Below are 17023 nucleotides of genomic sequence, written 5' to 3'. Positions count from 1 at the left end.
TGCACAGCAGCATTGCGAAGGGAGCGTGAAATCGGGGTGGGGTGGGGGGGCATTCCAGGCATGCGAGGTAGCATGTGGAAAGGCACGGATCGTAACAGAGCCTCACATGCTTGGGGACCTTATGTAGCCGCAACAAGGTGAAGGGTTAAAGGGACAAAAGATGAGGCTATAACAGGAAGGGAGAGCAGACATACCGGGGCGAGGAGTCGCTGAGTGCTTTTAAGCTGACGAACAGCATGGCCACATTTGCATTTCACCTTTGTGAAATCTCTTTGGAGATTATAATCGTTTATATTATGACTGGTGATTTATATTATGATCTGGTGATTACTACGTGCATATGTGCTATATGTATATTTGTTTATTTAAATAGTATGACAACCTATGTGGCAGGTAACTATTATCATCATCCTAATTTTACAGGTAAGGGAACAGAGGCACTAGAAACTTAGGTAACTTTCCCAAAGGTCACACAGCTGGTAAGTGGTGAGGCTGGGATTTTCACCTATATGTTTAGGTCCCAGGTCCACATTCTTAACCACGCAGCTATATGGCATATGAGTATATAGAAATACTACTGAGATGGCCAGAGCCAAAAGTAGCTGAGACCTTTAAAAGAAAAAAACTATTGACTAAAAGTATGACCTTCTGTTTGTCTTTTTCATTCTTCATCGACTCATTATCATAGATTCTTCATAACTCATTACCATAGGAGATAATCAACATCTCCTGAGCAATAATGTCCCATGGAGAGCATACTGAGGGTTCCGAGTGTGGACTATAAGGGGAGACAGCTGGGCTCATCATCCTCTTCCACCATATTCCACCACATTCCAGCTGGGGTCACCCAGCATGTTTCATACAGGGGGCACAAAGCCGAATGGCTGTAGGGTTGTCCGTACTGGGCCCTTTCTTGTGAGACCTGTCCCCTCTGTCCAGCACCAGGACGGACGGTTGGTATGAGCCCTCCGCCCAAGCCAGGGTAACTGGTCTTGTCAGACGCCCGGCTGAACAGAGACACCCACGCTGTCTCACTGCCTAGCACAGATACGGGCACAGGCCTGAGCTGACAGTCACCTCCTGGTACTTCTCCAACTGGAGCCGGGAGAAGCTTCTCTTGGCTACTCACACAGCTGTGAGGACTTCAGCCCAGAGCTGGCAGCGACCTCAGCAGCAGGGTGTTTGAGAGAATGGAGCCTGCGCGTGAGAGGCCGAGAGAGAGACCTGAGAGCCCTAGAGTCCCTGGTTCTAGTCTTCCCGCTTCCTACTCCAAGCTTGTCAAACACATCAGACAATGAACCACCTTGAGAAGAGAAAAGGTATTTCTTTGAGTTTCTGTCACTTTCAATTAGATGAGTTTAACTTTAACTCTGAAACTCAGTCTCCTAATCTGCAAAGTGGGGAAAAATAAAACACTAGGCCTTCCCTCCCAGGTAGTTCTGATGGGGAAACGAGATATACACTGGAAGTACTTCACTCATGAATCTTAGGAGTGGAAAATGCTCTGCTCCGTGGCTGTCAGCTGACAGTAACTCCTACAATAGCACTGTCCCAACAGAGTGTTGCCAAGATTATGGCATCATTCTTGGTTCCTTTCTTTCTGTCACATGCCACGTGACAGCAAGTACTGCTGGTTGTAACTTCAAATTACTATATCTAGAATCCAGCCACTTCTCAAAATCTCCAGTGCCAGGGCCCAGGAGGGTCCAAGCCAGGATGTGAATTACTGCAACAGCCTCCTAACACCACTGCCCTGTCTCAGCCCTGACTGGTGACAGTCTCTTATTCACAGAGCAGTCCGAGTGATCCCATTAAATGGAAGTCAGAGAGATGAGCAAGCTCCCAAGGCATCTCATCTTAGGGTGACCTGGCCCCGGCCTCCACCTGGACCTCTCCCACCCTCTCCCCACTCTGCTCCCACCAGCCTCCTTGCCTGTCCTCAGTCAGCCACCAGGCTCCAACCTCGGGGCTTTCGCGCTTCTTTCCTCTATCCAGGACAGTCCTTTCCCAAATAGCCTCAAGCCTCACCCCCTCCCTTCCTATAGGTTTCTGCTCAAAGGCCACTCTCTTTGTGAGGCAATTGCTGAACACCCTTTTTAAAATTGCAGCGCCCAGCTCTGTTTTTTCCCCTAACACTTACTACCATCTGACCTGGCATGTCCATTTTCCTATTTGTCTAGTCTCCCTTCTCTAGAATGTAAGCTTCACGACAGCGGGGGTTTTTGACTGTTTTGTTTACCATTATTCCCATCAGTGTTGTGTCCCTGGCACACAATAAATATTTACTGAATGAATGGATGAACAAATGGAAGGAAAGAAGGAAGGAAGGGAAGATGGAAGGAAGGAAGGGTGGGCGAGAGGGAGAAAGAAAAGCAAAAAGAAAAGAACAAATTTGCCCTCAACCTCCTTTCCTGGGAGTTGGGGTGCAAACATGACTATGGCAGGGAAAATGTGGAAATCTTATCATGAAACTTTGTGCACTTACTTGGCACAGCGTACCCAGTGTGTATGTCGGTACAAGGAGTAGAAGAAGCGCTGGCGATACATGTTCCATACTTTGATGGATTTGTCTTCAGAAGCTGTAGCTAGAAACTGGCCATCAGCTGAAAAGTCCACACTTCGAACTGGAGCTGTATGAGCTTTAAATTCAGAGGATTTCCCTCTCCTGGAAATAAACAGTTTAATATTGATCACATTTAATTCTAATCAACATCTCATCGGTATACACACTTTGAAACGTATAAACTAGCTGGACTCTTGTAAAACTAACAAAAGTGTGAGAAGGCTGTGTTGTGCTACACTCTTCATCAATACGGCTTAAAGCTGGTTTTATTAAAGCCACAACTGATGCTTAATAAGAAAGACTCTGGCGGTCCTCACCATGAAATGCATTTGCTGTTTTTGTTTTAATTAGAAGCTAGGGAAATAATATTTTGAACAAATCTCTGCCATGCATTTTAAGTTCCTATTGTTTCTCTAGAAAGAGCAAAATAGAAACTGCAACCTAGAAAAGCTAAGGCTAATTAAATGAATAGCTCCAAAGCAATATGTTCAAACTGGGGTCACTATACAGGATGTCCCTAGGTGAACTGACTTTTCAGTTTCCACCCACCAGTGATGAGAACTGGGACCCCTAGGGTGTATCTAAGGCTTTGCTCACCCCTAGGACCAATCTTATACTCACAAGCAAAACAAAGGATAAATGACAATAATAGAGTACTTCAGTTCTCAACACCCTGAAATTCAGATGCATATTTTTTTCTTGAATAGGGTGAGGAAAAGAGAATAGAAAAACAGATGGAGAAAATAATATGTGGCATTTAAGGAGAAGCAGAAGAAAACAAAAATGTTCAAATAGTTAGGGGCAGGCTGGTAGATAGCTCTGGAGTTAAAGGTGACATTTGAGAAATAGCACTTTGTGTCAACCTTACCAAGTTCCCAAGGTACTTTCATTTTATACTACATACAGACTTAGCAATTTTTCCATTTAAAAGGTTGTATTTACACAGGTGGTACCTTATGAGAAAAATCGCCACAACTGCTTGAAAAAGATCAGGCAAGTGAACTTACAGAAGACTGGGAAATTACACTCAGCTCCTCCTACTGTCTCTTTTCCCACACCCAGTAGGTCAACGCATCTATGTATTCAGTGATAGGGATATCACTACCACTGCCTAAATACCGTGTTTCCCTGGAAATAAGACCTATCTGGACCCAGTCTTATTAATATAAGACCCAGTCTTATATAAGACCCGGTATTTATTATATTAATTATAGTATATTAATTATATTATGATATTATATTAAAATAAGACCAGGTCTTATATTACACAAGACTGGGTATTATATTAGACCTGGTCTTACATTATATTAAGACTGGGTCTTATATTAATTTTTGCTCCAAAAGATGCATTAGAGCTGATGGTCCGGCTAAGTCTTATTTTCAGGGGGAATATAGTATCTTCTGAATCCCTCCTCTTCTTTCTACCCCGTCGTGCTTTCATTAAGGTAAATATACCCTACATAGCCTTACCTTGATTATTGCAAAAGCCTTCGCTGCTCTCCCTGCTCTAATCTTTTACCCCCCTCCAGTCACCTACACACTGTGCTTAATTCCTTGCTAAAAGTGTAACCCCAAGCGTGCAGATCCCAGCGTAAACGGGTCACTGGCTGCGTTCTAAAAGGTACAACATCCCAGCTCTTTGATGAGGTTTGTGCCACCGCACTGGACTTTGTACTTTGACAACAGTCACAGTGCTTCAGACACACCTCAGTCTGTGTACTTACCGCTTTCTACCCGGAGCTACTTCCCCCGGTCCCCGACCTCCTGGACTAACCCAGACAGGCTTAATTGCTCCCCACCTGCTACATCTATTTTGCTTATTGCATTATGCAGTACTTTATTTTTTTTAATAGATGTGTTTCTCTCCCATTAAGCAGTAAAGTTTTTGAGGACAGGAATGATGATTTATTCATCTCTATAAGGCCAGCATCTAGCATAATGTCAGGCATATAAAAAGCTCAATATATTTCGTTGAATTCCACTGGGAAGAGGTGATACTTAAGGCTCTTAGATCCCTCCTGCCTACACTCCCGGTGGCCTACAGAAAACAGAGGTGACAGTCATAAATCTCTATCACCTGATACATGATATTACACCTGGAATAACATCAGTAAAAAAAAATTAGGAGGGAGAATTCAGGGACCAGTTCAGTGAGGTTTCAAGGGCAAGTTCTATGTATAAAAGTCAGAGTAGTTTGGTCTAAATTCAAGATAAGGCCTGGAGGAAACAAAGACCAGCCTCGGCAGGTGCTATGACCAGGAAGCCGAGACACGCCCCATCCCCCAATATGCCACGATCCTTAGCTGCAGGTTGCACACACCAGCAGCTCTCGTTTGCTTTCTCTCTGAAAGGCCCTCCTCTCAGCTGCTGGCTCGTCTAACCACTGGATCCGGTCTCAACAGGAAGCGTGTACAAAACCCAGACAGGAGTGATGCGTTTGCTGTGCTCTTGCTCAGCTGGTGTCTAGATGCTCACTGTGCCTTAACGACATGCATTGCTCCCACCTACGTACCTGTGCTTTCTGCCCAAATAGTCTCGACTGTCTACCATGACCAACTCCGGGCCAGACGTGCTTCTACACGTGCGCCTCTTATTCTTTCTTAGCCTTCAGTCACCAGCTGGGCTGTTTGTCTACAAGTCTGGCTGTCTGCAATTCGTCTCATCCCTGTACACACCTGCCACTCCTCCCCACAGGGGGGCCGATTTCTCTTCCCTTTGAATCTGGGCTGGTGTTGTGAACCATTTTGACCAACAGAATGTGGCACGTCTCAGGCCTGGCCCTTAAAAGGTCCAGCATGTTCTGCTTTTGCTGCCCAAGAACCAGTCTGCCATGGTGCAAGGGGGTCCCATCCTGCTGGGCATATGGAGGATCAAGTTACCCCAGTCAGGAGCTGGTGCCAAGGGCCTAGGGTGTGGGCAAGGTATGGGGCCCACCAGCCCTGCTGCCAGCTTCATGAAGCCACAGAAGTAATAGCCAACACCAAATGGGGCAGAAGAATCGTCCAGACAACCCACAAAATTGTGAGAAGTGATAGTTATTGTATTAAGCTGTTATGGTTTGAAGATTGTCACAGTCATAGACAACTGATACATCAGTTTCGTTTCATTGCCATATCCCCTCTTGACCTGGCCCCTGGGATATGATTTACAAAGAAGAACTAGACAGATCTACACACACTTAATTTTGTACTTAAGATTAGGCAGTACAACTAATAATTCAGTGTGCTCAGGTACCCTTGTATAGTTTGTTCACTGAGATGTCTTTGAATTAGTAATGGGCGACTGAGGCTGTGTTGTGCTGGTCCTAAATTCCCAAAATTAAGGATTTTAGAAAACACATTCCCTTTTAGACCCCAAACCAGTCTCTCTCCCTTACAATTCCCCTCTATATTGCCATCCACAGTCGCATTATAACATGTCACTTCTCTTCAACAGTTTTTGGTATCATCAGGATAATATTCAGATTTCTCAGCACAGAGTTTCCCTTGGGTGGTGGCAGGAAAAAAGAAAATGGCCCACTGGCAGGGAGATGCCCATGAACTTTCCTACACTTGGGAGAGCCCGAGCCTGTTCAGTCACATACCACAAATCAAATCCTGCCACAACACTCACAGGAAATGCCCAAACTCTTATTCTGTAAAATATTTGCAGGGGGAAATGATGATATGATGTATGCATTTTGTTCTATAAATACTCCAGCAAACAAAGGGTAGGGGACGGGAAAGAGGTGAAACAAGACTGAGAGAATAATGGTTACTGCCAAATCTGGTTGATGGGTATGAGGAGGAGGAGTTTTTGTGCTATTCATTCCTTTTAAAGTTTGTTTGAAAATTTACATAATTAAGAATTTTAAAACGTTTTAAAAATTCATGGCTCATTAATGGCTTAAAATAGATTGGCTATCAGCTAGGGTTTGGAAAACCTCTTATAGAGAGATTTGTTATAATGGGATAGGACCTTCCAACAAATGTAATGATTCATATTTCTGTCAGAAATTTTCTTTAACAAGAAAACTCTGGAGCCCAATAATGAATGACATTGTTTGGCACAGCAGTTTTTACTAGGGATCCCAAGGCCCTAAAGATCCATGAATGGGCTTTAGGTGGTTAATAAACTGTAACATTTTTGGTTATACTGCCAATGTGTATCTCTCTGGGGAGACAATCTGAAGCTTACATCAGATTTACAAAGGGATTGATAACAATACACATTAAGCATGTTTCCATGATTAGAAATATTCTCTTTTCACATAGAAGACATGATGATGAGTGAAAGATGAGGGAAAAGTGCTTTCAAACAGTTTGACTTGCCACCTCATGTGTGACTCAGACGAAGTGTAGGTAATGGGGGGGTTCGCCTCCCCCAGAAGTGCATTAGGAGCAGCCGGGCTCCAGTATCCTTTCACATTTCTAAAGCCAGAGTGTATCAGGTGTTTCTTTGTTCCTCTTACTTATCAGGAATCCAGAGTCGGACGGTTCTGTCTCGTGAAGCCGATGCCAGTAAGTTTCCCAGTGGAGAAAACTGCACACTGGTGACCACATCCTTGTGACCCACGTATCGGAAAGCTCTGGCTTGTGGCTTGAAATTCCATAGCATGAGAAACGTATCCCAAGAAGCTGTAGCTATCAAGAGACAGAACAAAACCACTGTTTGTCACAACGTATCATGTTGGCAGCATATCTAATAACAAGATGTCCGGGTAACAGAGGGGTGGAAGTTGTCAGGCTGACCAGCTAATGGCAAAAATAGTTTTAAAAGAAACCCAAAGCTGCATCATGAATATGCATGCTTGGCTGTGTCCATGTAACCACGCAGCAGCATTACCGGCCCCTGTATTTGGTTAGCGCTCTGTGACTATTTACTAGAAGAAAGCAGCACAGTGTGACAGAGAGTACACAGGGCTGGGAAGCACTTCTATCTCAGGGTGACTAGGGACAGGTACTTCACCTGTGTCCTGAGGACTAAATAGTATTCCTGAGAGGGCAGATGATTTTTTAAAAAATTGTTTTGGTGGAAATCATTTCACATTTATAAAAAAGTTACAAGAATAGCACAAAGAACATTAATATACCCATTACCAGATCCACCTGTTATTCATATTTTGTCCTATTTGGTTTATAATTTGCTCTTGCACCCACTCGTGTTCTCTCGCGCGCTCTCTTTACAAGTATATACACACACAGAGAATTTCTTCCTGAACCATTTGGGAGTAAATAAATACGTATGTTTCACCATGGCACCTTGATTCCTAAATGTTTCAGTGTATTTTTCTAAGAATAAGGATATTTCCTTATATACCCATAGCACAGTTATCAATTTCAGGAAATTTATCATTGACAATATTTTAATCTACCTACTGTATTCCAATTTTGTCAACTGACCCAGTAATGTTTTTTATATTAGATTGGTACAAAAGTAATTGTGGTTTTTGCAATTTTTAACCTTTTAAACCACAATTACTTTTGCACCAACCTAACAGCTAGACAAGATGATCTTAAAAGTCTCTTTCTGCTCTGCTAGTTTATGACATCCTACGATTAATAAAAGAATTATGTGTCTCAGGCATTATCTTAAGTCTTTAAGAAAAGGAAAACAAATTCAATCAATAGTGGAAATAAATGCGTTGGACAAAGAATGAACAAATAAACAAACGAAAGCTAGGTCTAACTCTTGCCCCCAAGCCAAATTGTACATATACATGTAGTACCCCAAAGAGCCCCAATAATAGGAACCAGATCAATGAAAATCACTGTCTAGATTATAGAGTGCTTAGAAAAAAATGCAACTTTATAAACTTTTGATACAATTAGTGTTACTGTTAGACAAGATATATAAAGTCACTGAAAACCTTCTAAGTTCCATAGTCACAGGTAAAATTGATTTAGGCTTACTTAGTCTATGCATTGTTTCCATGTAAAACACTTAACATGCATTTATAAGTTTCAAATTATAATAGTATATACTACACGCTTAAAAAAAAGTACAAAAAGTTGATGTTTCACCAATAAGTTGATGCTCATCAAATTATTAAATGTTTATATTAGGGTCTGAATTACCTGGGGCTAATGTAGACAAAATAGGGAAAACAATGAATTATCATATGCTTTATACACAGGGCCCTATTTGAGTTCTAATGCATTATGCTGCAAATAAGATCTACAAGAGAAAATAGGACACAGTTCTTTACCTCAGGGAGTCACAGTATTGTAGGGGAGAAAGTTCATTAATAATATCATACATGTTCACGAAGTCTTAGCCACAATAATCAGACAAAGAAAAGAAATAAAAGGTATCCAATTGGAACAGGAAAAATAAAACTTTCATTATTTTCAGATGACACAGATACTACATAGAGAGAAACCTAAAGACTCCACCAAAAAACTATTAGAACTAATAAATTAATTCAGAAAAAGAGCAGGATATAAAAATCAATATTCAGAAATTGGTCACATTTTTATACAGCAATAACAAACTATCAGAAAGAGAAATTAAGAAAACAGTCCCATTTATAACTACATCAAAAATAAATAAATACCTAGGAATAAATTTAAGAAAAAAGGTAAAAGACCTGTACTCAGAAAATGATAAGACATTGAAGAAAGAAACTTTAGAAGATAAAAATAAAATAAATGGAAGCACATACCGTGCTCATGGATTGAAAGAATTAACACCATCAAAATGAGCATACTACCCAAAGCAATCTACAGGTCCAATGCAATCCCTATCAAAACACCATGGCATTCTTCACAGAACTAGAACAAATAATCCTAAAATTTATATGGAACCACAAAAGACACTGAATAGCCAAAGGAATCTTAAGAAGAATAAAATTGGAAATGTCATGTTACCTGCTATTAAACTATGCTATCAGGCTATAGTAATCAAAACAGCATGGTACTGGCATAAAAAAGAGACACATAAATCAATGGAACAGAATAGAGAGCCCAGAAATAAATCCATAGCTACATAATCAATTAATCTGTGACAAAGAAAGCAATGGGGTAAAGATAGTCTATTCAATAAATGTTGAAAATGTTTTCAATGGGGTAAAGACAATCTACTCAATAAATGTTGTTGGAAAAACTGGACAGATACATGCAAAAAAATGAAACTGGACCACCTTCTTACACCATATACAAGAATAAACTCAAAATGGATTAAAGACCTAAATGTAAGACCTAAACCATAAAACTCCTAGAAAACATAGGGAGTCAACTCTCGGACATTGCTCTTACTAATATTTTTTTCTGATATATCTTCTTGGGCAAGGAAAACAAAAGAAAAAATAAACAAATGGGACTACATCAAACTAAAAAGTTTTGCAAAGCAATGGGAACCATCAATAAAATGAAAAGAAAACCTACTGAATGGGAGAAGATATGTGCCAATGATATATCTGATAAGGGATTAATATCCAAAATTTACAAAGAACTCATACAATGTAACACCAGAAAAACAAACAATCCAATTAAAAAATGGGCAGAGGACCTGAGTAGATGTTTCTCCAAAGAGGACATACAAATGGACAACAGACATATGAAAAGATGCTCAACAACACTAATCATTAGAAAAATGCAAAAATCAACAAATAAGAGCTGGGGAGGATGTGGAGAAAAGGGATCCCTTGAACACTGTTGGTGGGATTGCAAATTGGTGCAGCCACTATGGAAAAAAGTTCGGCAGTTCCTCAAAAAATTAAAAATAGAACTACCTTATGACCTAACAATTCCACTTCTAGTTATTTATCTAAAGAAATCCAAAACACTAATTTGAAAAGATACATGCACCCCTATGTTCATTGCAGCATTATTTACAATAGCCAAGATATGGAAGCAACCTCAACGCCTATCAATAGACAATTGGATAAAGAGGTGGTAGATAGATAGATAGATAGATAGATAGATAGATAGATAGATAGATGTATACACACACACACATATATATATATATATATATATATATATATATATATATATATATATATATAAATACTGCTCGGCCATAAAAAGAAATGAAATCTTATCATTTGCAACAACATGGATGGACCTAAGGATATTATGCTAAGTGAAATAAGTCAGACAGAGGAAGACAAATATCCTGTGATTTCACTTATACGTGGAATTAAAGAACAAAATAAATGAACAAACAAAACAGAAACAGACTCAGAGACAGAGAACAAACTGACGGTTGCCAGATGGGAGGATTGGGGGCTGGGTGAAAAGGTGAAGGCATTAAGAAGTACAAGTTGGTAGTTACAAAATCGTCACGGGGATGTAAAGTACAGCACAAAGAAGACAGTCAATACTGTAATAATTATGTACGGTGCCAGGTGAGTACTAGACTTATCAGGGGATCACTTCATAAATGATATAAATGTCTAACCACTAGGCTGTACACCTGAAACTAATATAAAATATTGAGTGCCAATTGTAATTGAAAAAAATTATACATGTTCAGAGGATTTTTATACATTATTCATTCTTAATTTCATATGGGGTGATTAGTAGTCCTTTCAGAGGAAAGGACATCTGAGCAGACATTTGAGTGAAATGAGGAATGATCCAGGCTAAGAAGTGGAGAAAGAGCTCTCTGGGCAGAAGGAACCCCTCATGCGAGGGCCTGAGACAATAACTCACTTGGAAGACCAAAGAATGTAAGGAGGCCCAAGTGTCTGCAATGGAGGAAAGAAAAGAACAGTGAGATGGAAGCCAAGAAGTGAGCAGATGCCAGGCAAGGAGCCATGGTGACTGGTGTGTATTTATTCTAAGTGCAATGAGGAAAAAAAACATTGAAAGATTTTGAGCAGGAGGATCTCATGAACTGATTTAAGAAAACTGCGTCTCTGACAATGAGAAAAAGATGATACTTTCAGAAAATGACATTGGGTCAACTGGATATTCATAAAGAAAAAAATGTATCTTAACTCCTACATTTTCTGCTCTACACAAAAATAATTCCATATGGATTGTAGATCTAAATATCATAGGTAAAACAATAAACTTTTAGACGGGAACGTAGGACAGTATCTTCATGGCCATTGGCGTAGGCAAAATTTACTTAAACAGGACATGATAATTACTAAATCACTAAAATTACTAAAGAAAAAATAATAATTTATACTACACTAAATTAAGAAATTTTGTTCACTGAAGATACCACTAAGTAAGTGAAATGGCAAGCTACAGAATGAAAGAAGATATTTACAGGGGTTGCCGGTTGGCTGAGTGGTTGGAACGCAGTACTCATAACAACAAGGTCACCGGTTCGATTCCCACATGGGACAGTGAGCTGCACCCTCCACAACTAGATTGAAAACAACGACTTGACTTAGAGCTGATGGGTCCTGGAAAAACACACTGTTCACCAATAATAATAATAATTTTTTAAAAAAGAAGGTATTTACAACATATACATCCAACATATAACAAAGAATCTAGAAAGAATCCTACAAATCAATTAGAAAAGGCAGGAAAACAGGTACTTCATTAAAGAGGATAACCACATGGCCAATAAGCAAGAAAAGGTCCTCAATTCCGTTTGTCACCAAGAAAGTGCAAATTAAAACCACAATGAGGTTATCACTACACACTCATCAGAATGGGTTTAATGCAAAAGATAAATAATACCAAATCTTGGTGAGAATGTGGACAACTGGAACTCTCATAAAATACTGGTGGTTACAACTACTTTGGAAAATTGTTTTTGAAATATCTACTAATGCTGAATGCTTACCATTTGATTCAGCAATTCAACTCCTAGGTATACACCTGACAGTAATTCTTCTGTATGTTTAGCAGAAGATATACAATAATGTTTGTGGTGGTACTATTCAAAATAGACCAAACCTGGACACCCAACTATCCGTCAAAGTAAAATGGATACATAAATTGTGATATATTCATACTGTGTACCTACTGTGTAATTAAAGTTCATTTATATAAAGTTCAAAAAGTAGAAAAATTAGTCTATGGAGTCAGAAGTCAGTGGCAGGGAGGGAGGAGAGCAGCTCGAAGGGAGCCCACGAGGCTTCTGGGCGTACTGGAAATCTTATGTTTCTTGCTCTGGGTGTTGGTTAAGTGGGCACGTCACATTGTGAAGACTCATCAAGTTGTCCAATTTGGGTACACATCTTGTACTTCAATAACACTTTTACAAAAAAAAAATATCTCTGGCTATCGTGTGTCAAATATACAGGGGGACAGAGTTGAAGAAGGAAATCAATTAGGAGGCTATTGCAATAATCTAGACAGGAGGGTGGTGGTTTGGACTAGGCTGGAAGCTGTGGAAGGGGGAAAGGGGTCAAAATCAAGACACATGGTAAAGGTTGAGTGCACAAGGCTTGCTAATGGATTAAATGTGAGGGAGAGACAAAGAGAAGAAGCAAAGGTACCAGGCTGTTGCCCTGGACTCCCAGGTGAATTTCAGAGCCATTTAATGAGACTGGAAAGACCAGAAGAGAAGGAGGTTGAAAGTGAGGCAGGATGGGGTGGAAATCAACAGTTCTTTTTAAGATGTAAGTTTGAGATGCCCATTTGACATGCAAGTTGAAATGCCAAATAGAGAGATGGAGCTCAGGAACAGCTTTTGACTGTACATGTGGTGGTTAAAAAAGCAAAGTACGTATACAATTAGGCTTCCCGACTGAAATCCACGCCTACCAGCTATGTGTCCTTGGGCAAGTTACTCAATGTTTCTATGCCTGGGACATTTTATCTGCAAAAGGAGGTATTTAAAGTATTATGTGAAATAATACTTGTAATTCATGCCTGGCAATTCATGCCTGGCACACAGAAAACACTCAAGTGTAGCTATTATTACTAGAGTTTTTGTTTTTGTTACTGTTAGCAGCAGCAGCAGTCTAGATAATAAAGACTGGGAACTGGATTTGATCATTCAGGAAGTGAGTACAGATAAAGAAGAGGCTAAAATTACTTACTTTTGAGAGAATGAAGAGGAAAGGAAGAAGCCATAAATGAAGTGGGAGGGGAGTGAGGAGACTGTGGTGTCCAGGACTTCAGGAAATACTATGAGAGGATGACAAGCTGTGTCAAATGCTTCAAAGAGATTTAGTTAAGATCAGGCCTGAACAGGACCACAATCTGTGGGGCCCCGTGTAAAATGTAAATGTGGGGCTGTTGTAGAAAACTTAAGAATTTCAGTGATCGCAGGGACCGGTGCGACTACATAGTGTTAGTAAACACAACTGATTCATTAATTCATTGAAAGTTTACAGCGTCCCTAATTCTCAGTATAATAAGGAGTAGAAAAAATATTATTATAGGATCTGGTGAAACAACAAATAATTGGAGGGAGAGGGGTTGGAGAGATGAGAATATGAAGCTTAACCAAGAAAGTGACACAGGCTTGACTTTGTCATCTGACACACTTTGTCAGGAAAAGTGGAAAAGGGTACCTGAACCAGAGCAGACACTCAAAACTTATAACTTGAGAATTGATAGCTACACATCCATGTTAAGCAACACTTGATATCAGCAGGAGGCCTGCAAAAGAGAAATGACTAAGAGAGCAGGATGAACAAATGTTTGAAAAACGTGGACAGCCTAACCTTAGGTTATGGTGGCATTTCAGAGGCCTACTAATTATAAAACACCAGAGGCAGAGATGTCCCAATTACACTCTGTATTCTCTTGCAAATTTCAGGCAAACAGAAAAAAAGACCACCAATAGATAAAAACCCTACGAAGGCATTCGTACTAAAACCTATGAAAACCAGTACTGATCTTTCCTCACTTTCTTAATCAAAGGTATTTGATCACTGCTGTCAGTGCTGCACTGTATCAACTTGGCATTTGCTTTCATATATTTCCCCTCAACCACACCCTATATAAACATTACCACATCATTTAAAATGTCAAAGCCATATCATTCATCATCTGAGTGGTCTATTTTGAGATAAAATGTCAAAGGGAGGAAGTTAAGAGAAAAGGTTAACTGGTAAAACTACCCAATTTAAAAAAAAATTATATTTTATAACAATAATTCATTGTTTCAAGAAATCCTCATTAGGACAAAAGAAAGAACAAAGTCCCTGCTCACGCAGGCCACTGCTTTGTTTGTGGAGGTAAGGAACTCAAACAGCATCACAATGGAGAACATGTTTGCTCTCCACAATGCCCAAACGGCCAACAGTTATTGTGTCACCTTAAGCAGCAATAACTTTAGTTAACCCAAGCGCTCTCATTTGTTAACTTAACCAAAATCAACTACACTTAGTTAGAGGTCTCCTTTGTAGGGGAACACTACTTTCTGGAAAGAAATGGTAACACCTCCAGTTTTTGCATTTGTTGTTAAATTATCTTTCTCAATTGGTAATACATGTACATGACACAGAATTCCACTATTACTAACACAGAGTATTTTCCAAAATTTCCTTCCAGTCGTCGGCCACCTCATCGCTTTCATAGAGGTAAGCAGTGTTAACCATTTTCTTGAGTATCTTCCAATGTGCTTAAACAAATAGGTGTGTCTTTTCATATGTATTTGTTATACAAACGGGAGCATGCTACATCCACCCTTCTCCATGTTTCCTCTCCCCCAGCCCACTTAGTGCAATATATTGGAGCTCATGCTTTATCAGTACAGAGAGCTGTCTTATTTTCCCCTGCACACTTTACATAAATTCTCATTTTGATAATTTCAAGCTTACAGTACAATTACAATGAAGTAAAATAAATTTACATGCTATTAACCAATGTTAACCCCAATAAATTCAATAATAAAGAAAGAAATGTCCTTATAGTCTCCACTTTAGATTTTGCTCTTGTTGACATTTTGCCAATTTGTTTTATCATTCTCTCTCTACATAAATACTTTTTTTTTTTTTAAAGATTTTATTGGGGAAGGGGAACAGGACTTTATTGGGGAACAGTGTGTGCTTCCAGGACTTTTTTCCAAGTCAAGTTGTTGTCCTTTCAATCTTAGTTGTGGAGGATTCTGTTCAGCTTCAAGTTGTTGTCCTTCCAGTCTTAGTTGTGGAGGGTGCAGCTCAGCTCCAGGTCCAGTTGCCCTTGTTAATTGCAGGGGGCGCAGCCCACCATCCCTTGTGGGAGATGAACCGACAACCTTGTGGTTGAGAGCCCACTGGTCCATGTGGGAATCGAACTGGCAGCCTTCGGAGTTAGGTGCACGGAGCTCTAACCGCCTGAGCCACCGGGCCAGCCCATAAGTACTCTTAGATACGCATTTTTTTCTTAACCATTTGAAACAAAGTTAGAAACATAATGTCTCTTCTCCCAAAATGCTTCAGTATGTATTTCCTAAGAACAAGGACGCTCACTGACAAAAACCACAGTACAATGAACAAAGTCAGGAAATTAAATACTATTTAATATACCCTTATTATTGCATCCGCAGTCCATATATGGATTTTGCCAATTAGAGCTGCTTTCCCCAGTCCATGATGTAACCCAGGGTATGTACTGCAGTAATTACCATATATAGTCTCCTGTGAACTTGGAAGATTACCGAGGTCATTCTTTGTCCTTACTGGCCTTGATATTCTTGAAGATTGCAGACCTGTCATTTTTGTAGTGTGCTGAATAATTTCTTTCCCTGATGTTCCCTTGTAAGATTCATGATATATTGTTTTGATGAGAAATCCACAAAAGTTATGTTGTGCTCTTATCAGTGCATCATGCTAGGATGTACACGCTGTCTGCCCCAATATTGGTGAGATTCACTTTGGTCACTTGGTTTAGGTGGGTTTTGCCTCGTAAAGTTTGTATCTTTCATCTTTGTAATTAATAAGTAGCTGACAAAAGTGAACTGGCATCTTAAGATGCTTAACCATTGAGCTAGGAGGACTATGGGTGGAGCTGGGCCCCTTGTTAACCCTTTAGTCCTGACTTCCTGTTAAACTTTGTGGTAACTTCTGGGGGAGGGATGCAAATAAAGGGGGATGCCATTTCGGTCTCAGGCCACCTTTTTTTTCTTTTTTCCACGTGGATGGCCAGTGGGGATGCCAGCTGGCAGTGTGCGCAGACACACTCCTTGGTGGCTTTGTTTCCTTTTCTTTTCCCAAATAAACTGTTCTTTTGGTGGGTTACCTGGAGAATTATTTGGCCAGTCAGCATAGTTTATAGGGAGATACATTAAGACTATATACCGTATTTTGCTGTGTATAATAAGTGCACTTCTTGGCCCACATTTGTGAGGGAAAAATAGGGATATGCATTATACACGAGTAGTACTGTTTCCCTGAACGTTTGGGCCAAAAATGTGGGTGCGCATTATATGTGGGAGCACATTATACACGGCGAAATATGGTAACTATCCTTTTCCTTAACTATCACACACTCATTTTAGCATCCTTTAATGATTTTCCAACCCATCATTCACTCCATAATTTACTAATTAATTAGCAATTATATTAATTTATTTAATGAATATTTGTTAATTTATTATTGCAAGATAGAACTTTCCCTTTTCCTCCATTTATCT

The 17023-nt window shown here is 39.9% G+C and overlaps 1 protein-coding gene across 11 annotated transcripts in view; it reads right to left on the bottom strand.

Moving 5' to 3' along the window:
• Positions 1-17023, bottom strand: part of POC1B (POC1 centriolar protein B) — a 138231-nt gene that overhangs the window by 109337 nt on the left and 11871 nt on the right. For 10 of the 11 annotated variants that reach the window (XR_012493899.1, XR_012493897.1, XR_012493898.1 and 7 more), the window contains exons 3-4: positions 7014-7185; positions 2486-2665 (exon numbers count right to left, since the gene is read on the bottom strand). Coding sequence is in view for 8 of the 11 variants with exons in the window: in XM_019742145.2 (XP_019597704.1) it covers positions 2486-2665; positions 7014-7185 (352 nt within the window). In the remaining 3 variants the exon portion in view is untranslated. The remainder of the gene's footprint in view (positions 1-2485; positions 2666-7013; positions 7186-17023) is intronic. The other variant, XM_074325304.1, reaches the window with a different exon arrangement.

Source organism: Rhinolophus sinicus, linkage group LG02 (genome assembly GCF_036562045.2).
Source record: "Rhinolophus sinicus isolate RSC01 linkage group LG02, ASM3656204v1, whole genome shotgun sequence".
Taxonomy (NCBI): Eukaryota; Metazoa; Chordata; class Mammalia; order Chiroptera; family Rhinolophidae; genus Rhinolophus; species Rhinolophus sinicus.
This window is presented reverse-complemented; position numbering and strand designations above follow the sequence as displayed.